We start from the raw sequence: 16896 nt of genomic DNA on the forward strand, positions 1-16896 counted from the left end.
AGCCGGACCTCTTCACCTAGGAGGTGTTTCGGTTAGCTCTCTGCAGTTGGATGCCAAAACATGTAGAAGTATTGTCTGTGGGGAGAGTCCACGCTTCATCAACTCTGCAAAGGGGTCTGTGATAAAGAGGAGGGTAAGAACCACTGTTAGAGAATGAGACGAAAATAATAAGGGATCGACAGAAGAGGAGTAGAATTTTACACGAGGGTGGTGGGGGTGGGTGAAAGATTCTAAGGAGAAATGGCTACAGGGTTAGGAGAAAACTAGAAACACATACGTTAGGGAAGCAAATGGAAGAGAGTGTATTTCAAGCAGGATTGAGTCAGGGGTGGGCGGTGTAAAACACGGCCGAGGGGACCAGGAAGAGGAGGAGTAGATAGTTCCCTTGGATGTGGCTGCAAGAAGACCTCTGGGGCCCAGGGCTGGGGCTCTTGGTGGCCTCCAACAGGCAGATTGCCCCAGGGATGGTGAAGAAGTAAAGAAAGTCACGGTGGTTGTTCCCTCTAGAGGGTTCTTCAGGAGAGGGAGGCGGGAGGACAGTGCTTAGTGGGGGCCTGAGGTAGACATCGGCTGTTTGTTGTCATCATTTGCTTCAGCCTAAAAACGTTTCAAATGCAGTCAGAAGGGAGTTCGAGTGGGAGAAAGTGACGAAGGGAGGGCCCTGAAGAGGCAGGGTGGAGTCGTTACTTGAAAGGTAACTCGGTGGGCATTGTCAGACCTCCCTTCCAATAGCCCTTCTCAGGATGAGATTAAAACTCTCGTGGGAGCCCGTTTAGCAAATAAATCTTTATTGAATTGTTAATTGGGGAGTGTAGGTATCCAGTTTGTGCCGAATGCATGTTTTCCCCATTGCTAAAGATTTAACTTTTAATTTCCAGACTTTTGAATTTGAGGGTGTGGCGAGGTGCTGGTTAGGAAGCAGTGCCACTCTTTTTAGTTTTTGTTTTAGAGACAGAGTGTGTGAGCAGGGCAGAGGGGCGGGGGGGTGTGGAGAGAAGGAAATGTATACTTTTTAATGTTTATATGAGAGAGCGAGTGAGTGTGCAAATGGGGGAGGGGCATACAGGGGGGAGGGGCATACAGAGGGGGAGGACAGAAGATCTAAAGCGGGCTCTGTGCTGGCAGTGGAGAGCCTGTTGCGAGGCTCAAACTCATAAACCGTGAGATCATGACCTGAGCCGAAGTCGGATGTTTCACCGACTGAGCCACCCAGGCGCCGTGGTGCCGTGTGTGTGTGTGTGTGTGTGTGTGTGTGTGTGTGTGTATGTGTGTGTATGTGTGTGTGTGAGAGAGAGAGAGAGAGAGAGAGAGAGAGAGAGAGAGAGAGAGAATCTTAAGCAGGCTCCACGCTCAGCATGGAGCCTGACGTGGGGCTCCGTTCCATGACTCTGGATCATGACCTGAACCTAAATCAAAAGTCAGGTGCTCAACCAATGAGCCACCCGGGTGCGCGCCCCCCCACCCCACCCCTGGAAGCAATGCAAGTCTTTAAAAGCGTTCAAAGTATTCCACACTGTTATCAGTTATTGGGTGTGCTGTATAGATAACAGATGGAGGAGAATTAACATTTTTTGAGGCAGTAGCCGGAAGGACATTATCTTTTAAGTCTTCACACATCTCTCTGCAGGATGGACATTACTGTTCTCGGTTTTATAGGTATGAAGTCCGGAGCATAAGGATGGCTACGTGGCTGCCCAAGTTTTCCCATTTATGGGAGTTAGATTTGAATATGCGTCTGTGTAACTCCAGATTCCAAGTTTGTCGGCACTCTGTCGTGCTACTGAGCAGAGCGTACTTGGGGGCCCCATGAGTGTGTTCTCTCCCATTACACCTGCACGATAGGGCACCTCCTAACCAGACACCTGGTAGCGCTTTGCTTTGGTGTTCAGGTGACACTGCCGTACCACTAGCTCACCTTCTGTCTCCTCTCCGCCTGGTTTCATTGTCTGTGTCAGTATCGGTCACTGCCCGCCCCCTCCAGCTCCTTGCTGTTTTGTCTCTGTTGCTTCCTCAGTGCTTGGGGACGAGTTGTGTTTGCTGACTGAATTAGTTAAAGCAATTTTCTTTCCTTTCGCTCCTTCCACGCCCTGGCTCTTGTGCAGGAAGGTTGGTAGTGTGTAGATCTTACCCAGCAATCAGATGCTCCTTTCTCCTACACACAGGAACTTGTGGATCAGTCCCAGGAGGTTGATTCCCTGGCCTCCGCCTTTGTCTTGCTTCGTTTGATCTCTGTCTGCTGCCTCTGGCTCTTTGATGGTGAAAAGAGACTCCTTTTCATCCTCATTTCCCGACTTGATGGGATTTTAGGGTGATGATTCTGTTGCTACTGAAAGGGCATCTTCCCAGATCTTTATAGTAGTAGACTGGATATGGGTTATAAGTATTTTTTTTTTTTTAATTTTTTTAACGTTTATTTATTTTTGAGAAAGAGAGGGAGACAGAGCGCAAGCAGGGGAGGGGCAGAGAGAGAGGGAGACACAGAATCCGAAGCAGGCTCCAGGCTCCGAGCTGTCAGCACAGAGCCGGACGCGGGGCTTGAACTCACGGACTGTGAGATCATGACCTGAGCCGAAGTCGGTTGCTTAACCAACTGAGCCACCCAGGTGCTCCGAGGGTTATAAATATTTTAATAAGGTAAATATAGCTCTCATCACAGCCTTCAGCTTTTAAAGACTAAATTAACACTGTTTGCTTCTTTTGGGGTATCTTGGCTTCTTAAGTCACGTGGGTGATTTCCTCTTTTGGTTAACCATTTTGTTTGTTGTGCCCATTTAATGGCAAAGTCAAGAAAATGAATTATATAACTTATATTAAATAGGGCAGTTTAAAAACCTATATTAAATATCCATTAAAAGTTTTTTACAAATAGTTGGGGTGCCTGAGTGGCTCAGTCAGTTGAGCGTCCGACTCTTGATTTCAGCACATGTCATGATCTCACAGTTCCTGAGTTCGAGCCCCGTGTTGGGCTCTGTGCTCGCTGTGCAGAGCCTACTTGGAATTCTCCTGTTTCCCTCTTTCCAGTCCTTTCCTGCTCTTGCTCTCACTCTCTCTTTCTCTCTCTCAAAAATAAATAATAAACATTAAAAAAATTAAAAAAGTATTTTTACAAGTAATTATTTTTAACCTGTCCATTTCAAGACCTGTTTTTAATTCCCCCAAGTAACTATATATGTTTTGTATTTTATCATTTATCAGCATGCATTTTTAAAATATCTTTTTTTCACTTATAGTCGCTTTGAAGTAATGTTTCTCATACTTCTCTTATTATTGGTTTTGGAGCTTTAGGATTTCAAGTAGACAGCAGTTATTTGTTGGATGATAGCAGAATATGTTCGTTGTTTGGGCCTTTGTTCTCCAAATAATATTCTGAAGATCCTCTGGGTAGCATGGTAGAATAATATCTATTCACAATTTGGTAGTCACGGTTTACTATAACCTTATTGATTTGTTGTCTCTGTAGAAATAAAAAAAAATTAAGTACCTTGGATTTATAATATTAAATATATACTTAAAAAAATGGGGGCTGTAAGAATAGACTTTTTATATTGTGACAAATAGAGACCAGTTTTCTGAAATAAATTGTTCATTTGAAGCTTTAGGACAAAAACATGGCACACCCAATTTGGAGAAAATTACTAGGAGAAATTATTTTACCTTATTATCATGTGAAATAAGTGATCGTATTTAGCAAATATGATAAATTATAGGCATATAGATGGATTATTAAATATAAAAGCAAATGTATGGGTTTGCCTGTGGAAACAGAATATTTACTATCCAAAGTGTTTGTGTTTGCAGCGCAACACTAGAAAATAGACAGCTATCAGAGTACTCTTTTTTTTTTTTTTTCTTGAATGATTTTTGGCATAGTTTTGAGTATAAGTTGTGGGCCGAAATGTTTAAAACAGAATTTTGATTTACTCTGCATTTTGCTAATGAAAAATTTCACCTTGTGTTTTCTCCGCTAAATGATTTCTTATCAGTGGTTAATGCTCTTCAGACCAGATTGTTCACAATATCATGCTTCCCAGCTGTTTTTGTTTTCTGCTCTCCTGTCTCTTTGCTTAACTAGTCTTGAATAATGGGCTAGTTTCTCGGTTGGAATAGATGATAGTGTTACATGGTCACAATTTGCTGTTTTCCGAGGTGCTCAAGGTTTTCTGTCTTGTTGGCTGTTAAACCTAATTTTGTTAGTTCTGGCTTGACATCTCAGTCAGCCTTTCTGCCCCTCTCTGCATGGGTGAGAATTAGAAAAGGCAGTACTTAAATGCTGAGCTGTCAGGTTGAGATGGTGACAGAGACTGCCACATATTGAAGCAAGACGTTGAGGAAGGTTTCAGAATTTCAGTATTTGGAAAAAATTTGAGTTCTGGCCTCTGTCTGGATTTATTTAAGTTTGTAGGTTAACTGTTAGCATATTTTACATGCTGGGCTAATTGAGCTAGTCACATACCCTTGTGTTAAAGCCAGTGTGTATCTCATATCTAGTGTAGATACTGAGGGTTTTTTTCACGAGGAGACATAATGGAAGGATAGGTTCTACTAATGATGTAACGCACCCAAAATAACAATGGTTGAGACGCGACAGATGTTTGTTCTGAACAGTGTCTCGTGAAAGGATGGGGGTAGACAGTCCTGAACTGTAAGTACGAAGGGATCCAGTCTTCTTCCAGCTCGGGATGCTGCCATTCCTAGGGTGTAGCCCTCGTCCTCGTGACAGTGGGTGGTGGTGGATGGACCAAGCAACCGAAGGCCTCCTGGAATGTGCCCCCCAGCACTTCTTCATACAACAACGACTCCTCCAACAGCAACAGCTCCCTGTTGGCCGCTACTCAGTTACGCGGCTACAAAGGAACTGGAAAATGAAGGCTTGGCTAAAACCGCATGTCCTCCTATAAAGCTCAGCGGTTCTATTATTGAGGAAGAAGGGGAGAAAAAGGATACTGGAGACTGAGTAGAAGTTTCTCTTCCAGAAGTTAAATCTGCTATATAATCTTATGTATTGAAATTATCAGTATTTGCATTGATTTTGGGACCCATATGCCCTACCTCCACTGGCATAGATAATTGAGGAGGCTGTGATTATGTTTGGGGTTCATGTTCTCTTAAATCCCTTCTTCCTTTTAGGAGTTTTAGGAAAATTATTTGTAATCCCTTGAAAGCTGATATTTGGTAATTTTTATGGCACAGGAATTGCCAGTGCTTTTGATGTTTTGATGTTTGAAATGTTTATGAACTAAACCCAGTAAAATAGTTACACTACTGTTAACTGATTTATTAGCTGAACAAATAGCCAATTATAGATTTTATTTAAATGAAATGTATCTTAATTTCAAAACTAATTTTTGGCAGTGAAGGTTGATGATGATGATTGGCAACCCCATTCATCATGTACTTAAAAGAGGTATATTGGACTTCCAAATTTGAACAAAGCTGACTTTACTGGTTACTTTTTGGGAGGAAAGCTAGACTGTTCATCGAACAGGAAGTAATTTAATGCCACTCCTGTAGCAGAGTGTGACAAGCACATGCTTCACTGTAACACTGTGGGGAAGGGCTATATGGCCATGTGGAGAGTGGGCCCAGTCCAGGCCTGGGAAGGGATATAGGAGCTCTTGGCAGGTTAGGAGACAGCAACCAGAGAAGGGGAGGGGGAGAGTAGGGAGAGGGTGGGAAGATTCCAGTGAGAGAGTTATGTATGCACATATATTGAGGTCAGAGAGATCCCGACCCATTGGGGGAATTACCACTGGTTCCGGACAGCTGGAGTCTGGTTATGAAGCTGAAAATACGGTTGGAGACATCATAGTGGCCGGGTCATGACAACCGTCTTTGCTGTGCTAGGTTTGAACTCCTTCCTGAAGACTGTGGAAAACTACAGAGATTAGTAAAAATAATTGCAGTGTCATTTTAGGAAGACCATTTTAGAGACAATGGGAGCTGGTGGATTTGGAGCCTGGAGGGAAAAACACCAGTGAGGAGACTGCAGATTCAAGCCAGGCGGTAGGTTATGAGGATGTCCATGTAGAGAGGCAGGGTCAGGGGTTGGAGAGAAGAGAATCTGTAAAACCTGGAGATAAGTTGGATGTGAGGGGAATATAAGAGGGAGGAGGCCAGTGACACCCAACCCCCCCCCCCCCCCCCGCAAGGTTTATGGTTGATGGTCTTAGTTACAAAACAGAACTAGACGGGCAAACCAAAAACCTCTTGTGTCCTTGCATGCTGTATTCCAAATTTCCATCATCTACTTGATGCTCTACATAGCTCTAAGATCCATTTCCGGTGATTATAAATTCACATTGGAGGAACAACTGGCCCACATGTTTTGGTTTATTTTAGTCTCTGCATATGTTACGGAGAAATGGTTCTCTAAAGAATAATTCTGTAGGCTTAGGAGATCTTTTAAGCCTAATTATAAAGCTAATTTAATACACTTTCCACTACATATCATTAAAATGTTGAATTTGCCTTCTAAAATATTGTTTCTTTACTGTGGATTTAGTTAAGCCTTCTTGTATTATAAGGAGACTCTAATTTGAAATTTAAAATAATTTTAAATTTTGAGCATTCTGCTAGTAATGAACTGGTTTAGATTATGAAGTATTTGGTAGGTTTAATTGCTGGCCTCTTTGTCTCATCTGGTGTTTCAGAACATTTCTTGTTAGGAGAAAAAGGCATTCTCTTTCGGGGTCTAACTTTCCTGTAGTGTAGGATTCTCCAGCTACTTTTCATTCAGCAATTACTGACATCTTAGAATATGCCAGGCACTGACCTAGTACTTGAAGAAGGTAAATTGACATTCTGTCTACTCTCATGCACTTAAAAGTCTTAATATTCCAAATATAATTCAAGACAAAGGAGTCTGTAATAAGCCTTAAATATGGACTTGGCTATATACTATTCATAACTAATATAAAATAAATTTTCTTCTTAAAAGTCCTGGTAACAACACAGACCTTTCTCCCACACTGCGTGGTGCATAACTAGATCTGTATGTGATGTGGTCATTTAGGATGACTTCTGGTTTGTGGTTTCTGCATGAAGGAGCTTGGAAGGTCCCACTGCATCCTGACAACAAGTAAAGAGCTCAACAGACTGAAAAATCAACAACTCTTTTTGGATCCATAGGAGAGGGAAGGACATAGGGCTAACGGCAGCTCTCAAGATTGGAGAGACAGAGAGGCACGCACAGGGAGTTTAGGCATACTGGGGCAGACCCGTAAGCAGAAACCAGTGAGAGAGCCAGCACCTGGGTAGGAAAACCTGGACTCTGCTGAATTTCAGGAGGCTCAATGTGGACAAGTCTGAGAGTTAAAAACCCCAGGGAGACCCAGTCATAGTGAGTCCTTACCATACAGTGAGGTTTATCTTCAAAAGCTAGACCAGGATCCCACAGTAAATATCTGAGAAAAGTCCCCTCAGGCTTTTGGCCAAGGGCAGAGGAAGGGGAACCATCTCAAAATATGCCAGAGCACTTTGTACTTAATAAGGCCTACCCTCGAGGGAAACTGGCTAACTCGAGCCTTACCTGCTGGGATATTATCAGTGTCTAGCTGGCCTGGGGAAGGGAGGTAACCAGCTCTGTGTAGCTCACTCTGGCCATCCTGTCCCACCCAAGGGGGTAGAAGAAACCTTGAGAAACGCTTGTGAAGTTCACAGTCCAGAGGCCATAGCTCACTAAAAGACCGAGATCTAATCACAGGATGATAGAATGCTTCCCCTTCCTGCACCTTACCACCACATTACCAAAGGCTTATTTACAGGAGCTCTTTTCACCTAGTACATCAAGTCCAACTTTGAAGAAAATATGACAAGGCGTACCAAAAGGCAAAAGGCACAGTTCGAAGAGACAAAGTACGCATCAGGATCAGCCTGGCAGTGATGTTGAGATGATCAGACTGGGAGTTTTAAACAGCTATGATTACTATGCTAAGGACTGTAATGGATACAATAGCATGCCAGAACAGGTGAATAATGTAAGCAGAGAGATAGGAATCCTAAGAAAGAACCACAAAGAAATGCTGGAGTTTAGAAACACTATGATAGAAATGAAGAATGCCTTTGATGGGTTTATTGATAGACTGGATGTGGCTGAGGAGAGAATCTCTGAGCTCAAAGAAATATCAATAGAAACCTCCAATACCTAAAAGCAAAGAGAACAAAGACTGAAAAACCCAGAATAACCAAGGACTGTGGGACTTCTACGGAAGGTTTGATCCATAGATTGATCAATAGAATCAACTTGATCTGTAGAGTCAATGCAACCCAAATTAAAATCCCAACAAGTTATCTTGTGGCTATCAACAAACGTATACCAAAGTTTATATGCAGAACAAAAGACCTAGAATAGCCAACACAGTAGTGAAGGAGAAGGACAAGAGGATTGACGTTACTTGACTTTAGGACGTAACTACAAAGCTACAGTATTCAAGACAGTGTGGTATTGGTGAAAGAACAGACAAATAGGGCAACGGAACGGAGTAGAGAATCTAGACATAGACCCCTACAAATACAGTCAACTGATCTTTGACAAAGGAGCAAAGGCAATACAGTGGAGCAAAGATAGTCTCTTCAGCATATGGTACCGGGCCAACTAGACATCCACATGCAGAAATGAATCCGGCATAGACTTTACACCCTTCACAAAAATTAACTCAACATGAATCATAGACCTGAATGTAAAACGCAAAACTATAAAACTCCTTGAAGATAATATAGGAGGAAACCTAGATGACCTTGGGCACGGTGATGCCTTTTCAGATACAATGAAAGAAATAACCGAGAAGTTGGACGTAAGTTAAAAATTTATGCTCTGTGAAAAACGTCAAGAGAATTAGAAGATGGGACACAGACTGGGAGAAGATATTTGCAAAAGGCACACCTATTACCTGAAATGTACAAAGAGCTCTTAAAACTCAACAATAAGAAAACAACCTGAGAAATAAATGAGCCAAAGATCTTAATAGACACCTCACCAAAGGAAATACACTGATGGTAAATAAATATATGAAAAGATGCTACACATCCTATGTCATCAGGGAAATGCAAATTAAAACAAAAATGAGATGCCACTACACACCTATCAGATTAGCCAAAATCTGGAACATTGACAACACCAAATGCTGGCCAGGGTGTGCAGTGACAGGAACCCCCATGTGGTGTTGGTGGGGATGCAGAACAGCGCAGCCACTTTGGAAGACCGTTTGATGGTTTCTTATAAAACTAAATATATTCTTACCATATGATCCAGCAATTGTACCTCTTGGTATTTACCCAAAGGGGCTGAAAACTCATGTCCTTACAAAGACCTGCACAGGGAGAGTTATAGCAGCTTTATACATAAAATTTTTTAATACCTTTATGTTTATTTTTGAGAGAGAGGGAGACAGAGTGTGAGCAGGCAAGGGGCAGAGAGAGAGGGAGACACAGAGTCCGAAGCAGTCTCCAGGCTCCGAGCTGTCAGCACAGAGCCCGACGCAGGGCTCGAACCCACGAACTGTGAGATCATGACCTGAGCCAAAGTCGGACACTCAACTAACTGAGTCACCCAGGCGCCCCTAGAAAAACAAACCTTAAAAAAAAAAAAAAAGATACAAGGTCATGATTTTCAGGTCACGATCTCACGGTTTCTGAGTTCGAGCCCGCATCGGGCTCTCTGTACTCTCAGCACGAAGCCCTCTCCGGGTCCCTTGTCCCCTTCTCTCTCTGCCTCTCCCCTGCTCGCCTGCGCATGCTTGCTCACTCTCAAAAATAAGTGAACGTTAAAAAAAAAAAAAAAAAAAAGATGAAAGGCGTGTCTGCTGCCACTCCTGATGTTTTGAGAGCTCGATGCGTTGCGTATCATGACCATTTGTTAGAAAAATGAGAAAGTGTCTAAGACACGGCCGATCTAATGATAAAGCTGCTGGTAATAGGTAAAGAGGGACTATTCTTGAAAATAAGCTAGAGATAAAGAAACTCTGGATATTTAGATTTTATAGCTGGTTTAAATGATTTGATTGTTGGAATTCCTGTGTGAAAAATAACTTCGTTACTGCAAATTTTGCCTAAATTGCTTTTATAATAGACTCTAAGGCAGTTGCTTTTAAAATGTACATTTTTGTTTCTTAGGGCCAGCACTCACGTAAATCGATTCTACGTTTAGAATCACTGACCTCTTTAGAGATACTGCGACTCTATTGATCTTTGAATTTTGATGCCATTAGAAAATGAAGCGGCGAGTGGTCATGAAAATACATTTGAGAAAGAAGCTGAGGACTCGCATTGTGATGTCGTTAAGCTTTTTATTCTCACGTCTACACAGTAACATGTCCTCAGCTAGTGGGAGGTCGGATAGTGTACCGGGAGGCGGTATTATATAGCGATGAAGACTCTGAGTTTGTAAATCAGATGGACTTGTGTACCAACACCTCCTGCCAATAACTGGTTAGCCTAACATTACAGTATGTCATTTTCATCGCTAAACTCCAGTTCCTTTTCTATAAACATGGGGCTCGTCTGTAGCTTTTATGAATCTTATTGTGGAGAATAAATAAGAAAATATATGTCAAGCAGTGAGGGCCGTGCTTAGTACTAAACAGCAGGCACTGGGAAATGGTACGTGTTGTGGAGATCACTGTTCCCAGGTTGAGATTTTTAAAGTATTGCGGGAACAGTTTGTATGTTCTTAAGTTTGGAATTTGACCATGTTTCTGTGTTTCTGTGTAAATTAGATGCATATGGCAGAGGGCACGGTGAGTTTTACCTAGTTCGGTAGTTACACAGGAAAACCAATTCATGAAAACGGAATTTGCTTTGTGTGCGATCATGATAAAAGCTGGAAGAATGAGTAACTTGTAACTGTAGTGAGTTGGCATTAAAAAAATAATTACAACAGGCTGGTACAGAATATTTAGATTTTATTTTTTCTCTTTACCAAATAGAAATCTGTGTTGCAAGCCAATATAAAGTTCGTATTTTCAAAAAACAAAAACTGTTTTCATACATTCAGAGAAGGATATTTCATTTATGATTTATGTTATACCCACGAGTTTTCCGACAGGATAGGCAAAAGTTAAGAGAAATACAATTATGACTCAGTTGCAGGTTTAATAGTTATTCCAATAAACTCACAGAAAGATGTGATCTATAGAATTCTAGGTCCTTTATCATTTTAATTATGAAAATTTATACACCAAAGGAGACTAAAGAAAGTAATGCACAGATGATAGTAACAGTGGGTTTTCTACTAAGCTTTTTGGCAGCCAAGGGAAATAAGGGTGATTGTAGTTCTTGTAGATTAAGATGTTTGTCAGGAGAAATTTCACTTTTTTCCTGGCACTAAATTATATAGATGAAGTTGCCATGTGTTTATTTTTTTTTAATTTTTTTTTAACGTTTATTTATTTTTGAGACAGAGACAGAGCATGAACGGGGGAGGGTCAGAGAGAGAGGGAGACACAGAATCTGAAACAGGCTCCAGGCTCTGAGCTGTCAGCCCAGAGCCCGACGCGGGGCTCGAACTCACGGACCGTGAGCTCATGACCTGAGCCAAAGTTGGCCGCTCAACCGACTGAGCCACCCAGGCGCCCCTTCCATGTGTTTAAATTATATAGGCAAAGCATGTTGAATATCACAGTGTCTTCAACTATGTTTTTTTTTTTCTTCTTTGTAACTGCAGTTTTAGAGAGAGAATAAAAATGTTTGCTTAAACAGCCCTAAATATAGTGAAGGTCTGACACTCCATTGTAATATGGTGAAGGCCATTCTCTTCTAAGGGTTCACGTATGCCAGGGGATGCCCCCCGGTGCCCGGCTGCCCATAGCTGGGAGCCCAGACACGAACACCCTCTCCAGACTGCCTCTTTCAGGCAGGTTCCTTCTCAGGAACCGGAAAACAGTTTTTCAGTGTTACGACGGATGCTGCAGTGCAGACCTTTTATGGTCATTGACAAGAGAATGAAACAGGTCCTTCTGAAGCAAGTGTCAGCATGCAACATGATTTCTTTTGTGAGCTGTTTTGTACTTGGATTTTTAAAAAGGAGAGACCTTTTCTTTTGTCCGTTTCAGAGATTTGGACTCCCAAATGGTTTAAGTTGTGGATGAAGTTAAAGAGGAGAAAATATCACACTTCTCAGATTTTGCTTCCTAGGTAGTAAAAGCAAAGATTTAACGTCAAACTCCTGTGGATTTCTGGTACATACTGGGCACTTTCTGAGTGAATTATAAGTGGAATTTTTATTCTTGTATCGATCTTCATGTACAGAATGACTCAATACTTAGATTAATTCATTTACAATAATTCTTCTTGAATCTTTTGTTATAGATACACTGCAAGCCCTTGAAGTAAAATCTGTAATTGTTTTCCCTTTTGCCTGATGGTAATGGCACCTTAATCTGAAGACATTATGTATATCTTCTTAGTACTTTCTAATCTGTAAAATTAGGAACAGTGGCTGCTTTTTGTACTTTTTAGGGCTCTTACTGGGTTGGGCGTCAGTCCGCTTCACAGCATGAAGAGAAAGGGATCTGAGTCCTGGCCAGGCCGTTTGCGCACTTTGTCCCTAGGCACGTTATTGGAAGTTTTCTGAGGCTCCTTTCCCTCCCCCGTCAATGGAGGTAACTCACCTCGCAGGGTGCAGTGAACTAGGAGAATAGCGTGGGCACACGGGCAAGCAGGTTTCCCTGTTGGCTGGTAACGAGTGGAGTGTAGCCACCTGCTCTGTGTTTCCAGCCCCAGGCGCTTGGTGCCTGGACTGGGCTATGGCTGGGGCCACACGGAGTTCAGAGGCAGGCTTGGGTGAACCTTGGGAAGATTTCAATTGGCTACGTGTTACCATTAGCCATAGGGAAATAGACTGTATCCTTTTACAAGCCACAGATGTTCTCCAAAGCTTTGTGCACGTCAGGTCCTTTTTCTGCAGTTAGTATCTTTTTCAGTTGAGCCTCAGTTCGGCTCTCTCTGGTATTTTCACAACTCACGTGCCACACTGCAAACATCGCAATTTCAAGAAAGCCCGAGGGGGAGATTTAATTCTTCTTTCCATGGGTCCCATCTGGGCTCTTTTCCGGCTAGACTTTTGGCATTTTGTGACCTATAATTCAGGCTTTCAGAGTTCCATCCGGGTTTTTGATGTGCACGCTCTCAGTTGAACCCTTTATGTGTTCTTGTCCTGCATCTAAGTCTTAAATTGCATAAATCCTAGTGAGCAGACACAAAGGAGGCCCTGAGTCCTCTGCATTCCAGGCACTGAGGTGGACGGCCTCGGAGCCACTTTGGATGTGACAAAAATGAGAGTACCGTGGAGCATGCCGTCCATAATAGAGGCCTTCGACCAGGAGAAACCAGGCAGCAGAAGACCGTTGGGGTGGAGCCATGGTTGGACATGCTTTTATTTATTTGTATGTGGTTTTTAAGTTTATTTAGTTTGGGAGAAAGCCAGAGAGCACAAGGCTGCGAGCAGGGGAGGGGTAGAGAGAGAGAGGATGAGCAGGCTCCGCACGGGGCTCCGTCCCACGAACCGGGAGCTGGAGTCAAGCCTCCGACGCTCGACTTACAGGGTCGCCCAGGCGCCCCAGACGTGATTCTAAATTCTCTGCCAGAAAAAAACGCATCTTTGCCGGTTTACTATCTGACTCTGACCCTTAATGCAGTGATGTCTTTTTTATGAAGAAATCAGTTATCTTTTTCACCTCCAAGTGTTCACTCTTGTCCCCTGAATATCATTTAAATCTGATATGGGAATGGAGCACCCTTCCTGTCTCTGAAAGGGGTGGAGCGGACGGGAGCCTCCGTGTGTGACCAGATCCAGCCAGACCCTTTCGGCCACTTGGCAGTTCAGAGCACTGAACTCTGGAAGGCTTTGCTATGTGACCTCGTGTCATTTCTCTTGGAAACTTACATTTAGAACGTGGTCCTTCACATTGGTCCTTTACTGAAAGAACCACGGCTTACTATAATTGGCATGGTGTCTTTAGGTGTACTTTTAAAATGTTTTCTAAGAAATCACTCTCAGAGGGGAGGAAAAATAATTTCCCTTCTACCTTTCTGAGTTCTTAGCTGAGACCCTGTAATTAATAACAGATTAACACGAGAAAAACAGTCGATTAACATATATATCTCATGTACACATGGGGGACACCCAGGAAAAATGGGCAACTTAAAGATGTAGCTTTAAAATTTAGGATTAAATTCCATCTTAATAGGGAAAAAGGAGTGTGTGGGGGGGCGGTTAGGCCTCTTAGGGAGAGTAAGTGATTGAGGGATGGACCGTTGGAAGAATTAGTGCAAAGTATCATAGATTGTGACAGGGTCTGTCTGGGTGTGATACGGACTTCTGTTCTCTTGTGATAAGAGTCCGTCCTCCCTGGTTGCTGAAACTCCAGGGGAGGGGACTGAAGAATTGAGTTCCTTCTGGAGGACCTGTGTTTAAGGAGATAAGGGGAGGTCGGAGAAAGCCTCTCCCTGCACTTGCTGTTTTCAAGTGTCTACAGCTCAAAATCATCAGTCCCCCAAAGGGGTGTATTTGGGGGTGGCATAGTCTGCTGACCCTTTGCGCTAAACAGTCTCACTTTTAGAATTGGAATATTTGAAGGCCCAATGAAGCATGCCTCATTTTAGGCTTAATTCCTTAGGTACATGCAGGAAAATACTTAAGATCTGGACATCTTGTAATAAATATTATATTGTACCCCTCATCTCTCCCTCCCCCCACAACACAACACAACCCAGCCCACTTATGCAGTCATACGTGGTTCCTAGTTACAGGCCTCCCCAGAATGGCACCATTGATAGTGACCATAAACTCCTGCTTTTTTTCCTGTCTAGTGAAACGTACAGGTGTCTTCCCTTTTTTCCCTTGCATGACTTAGAACTACCGACTTGATGGTTGGTTGAGCATAAGATCCCCATTGTCCACGTTATGTCAGGGTAGCTCCTGGTGGACACAGGAATATGTTATGTGCCTTAATATGACACGCAGAATTGATAAGTCAGTGACGAGAACTTTCACGGAAGGATAAGAAAAGCACATAAACCGTCTTGACACTGTAGGAAGTTTCAGTCTGCCCCGTAGTATTTTCAATCCTCCTTCACCTTGGTGAGACTTCTGGGGGTCCCTGACACCTCACCTGCACCGGTCCGCAGAACTCGCTCTGGTCCATGCCCTGAATGCTGCTGCTTGTTCTCAGTCCTGCTTCACAGCTCCGCTAGCTTTGGGCTAGGGCCGTGACAGCGGCCTGTGGCCTGCGGCCGTGACTGTGCGAACCCCGCCTCTCTCCCCTCTCTCTAGCTCTGTGGAGAAAGGCAGGCTCACATTTGCTGGGAGACGCTGGTGGCCCCCGTAGGTCGTTTCCCGGAGGTGCTTGGACGGGGAGACGTTGGGTGCCAGCCGATGGGTTGAGGAGGTGACACTAGGCCTGTGTGTGCCCGCGGCTCGTCCCCAGCAGGTGCCCTCATCCCACAGCCTCTGGAACCAGCACGTCCCTGAGGGGGTGCAGCCGGGACGTAGGCCCAGGCCTCTGTCCAAAACTCATGCTGTTTCCTTTTCATGGCAGAGGGACTCTCTTAAATGTTCTTTACAGAATGTCTTCTGTTCAAAAACAACAGTTTGGGCACGTCGTTCACAGGAAAGTGGGAAAGAAATTGTTTCTGTCCTGGAATGAACAGTGATGCCTGTATGTAACGAAGAGCTAAATATACACCTGCTGCGGGTGTGGATTCAGCTCATTTCCTGAAGGCGACTGTGATCTAAATAGTTCAGCAACCACTGCTCTAAGCCGCAGTGCCCCCCGTAAAATGAGATACTCCTTCTCTGTTCCCGTGGCGACTCTGAGGACCCAGCGTGACCATCGCTGTGAAGGTTCTAGACTATGTTGGTGCAGAGACAGTAGCTGTGCTACAAGTTGTGAATCTTGACGTTATTTTCACCCCTGGGTGTCGATACTTGTATTCAGTAATACGAGGACATCTGTTGTTCGTGTATTGGTACACTTCTGTGGAGTCATACTTCAGTGGGTTTTGAGCTTCGCAGATTGCGAATGTGGCCGAGCTCGGAAACAGGCCTCGTACCCAGACGGGGAAGGAGGCACCGCCTTGAAAGTGTGTGCACAGCCACCGGGTGTGCGTGACGACTTGTGCATGGTAAACAGGGCGCTTAAAATTCATACAGTACGGGCACCTTTCAAATCTGGAAAGGATTAGTTTTCGGGAGCTCTTTTACTAATTTGTAGTTATTAAGGGAAGTATAGATGACATTGTATATTATGCTTCGATTTTGAAAGAGATTCTCTGTCATTTAAATTCTAATTGACCTTGTCCTTTTATTCCTGCTGTTTTAGGGAATATCTTGGTAAACAGCTCCAATCCGAGCAACCTCAGACCGCTGCTGCCCGGAGCTGAGCATGCCCTCCTGCCTCAGAATCTCCTGCCTTCCCGTTCTACCTGGGGTATGAATCTCAGTAGTTAGGGGCAGGAACAGATAATTTTTCGTTTTACTTGCGATTTTCTTCTGTTGTGTAGCTTTTCCCAATGCTGATTTTCGTTAGACGTGTTTGCCCATGAAGTTGTATAAAAGTAGGTGTTTTCTGTAGCTAAGGAAAAGATTACCGTTACCCGTACTGCTTGTGATTTCTGTATTTATTGTTCTCTGGAAATGAGTATAGTTATTAAAGGACTCTCGCTTCCAAAATGTTTTCCTCTTGTTCCTTACTTGGACTTCAACAAAAATCACCTGTTGTCCCAGCCAAATTGAGAGAATTGTTGTTGCAGAGCAGTGAATGGTAAGTAAATGTTTTGAGCTTCTGTGTATTTCTGTGTGTCCACCCACCCACCCATCCACCCTCCTACCTAATCATCCACCGTCCCTCCACCCACCCGTCCATACCTCTGTCCGTCCATCCGTGCACACGTACACATGGC

General features: G+C 43.5%; 1 protein-coding gene across 3 annotated transcripts in view; it reads left to right on the forward strand.

Annotated features, from left to right (window-relative positions):
- Positions 1-16666, forward strand: part of ATP6V1H (ATPase H+ transporting V1 subunit H) — a 106989-nt gene extending 90323 nt beyond the window's left edge. For all 3 annotated transcript variants that reach the window (XM_015071282.3, XM_027042862.2, XM_027042861.2), the window contains one exon: positions 16317-16666. In XM_015071282.3, coding sequence (XP_014926768.2) covers positions 16317-16377 — 61 coding nt within the window. In that variant the 3' untranslated portion in view covers positions 16378-16666. The remainder of the gene's footprint in view (positions 1-16316) is intronic.
- Positions 16667-16896: the final 230 nt, after the last annotated feature.

Source organism: Acinonyx jubatus, chromosome F2 (assembly GCF_027475565.1).
Source record: "Acinonyx jubatus isolate Ajub_Pintada_27869175 chromosome F2, VMU_Ajub_asm_v1.0, whole genome shotgun sequence".
Taxonomy (NCBI): Eukaryota; Metazoa; Chordata; class Mammalia; order Carnivora; family Felidae; genus Acinonyx; species Acinonyx jubatus.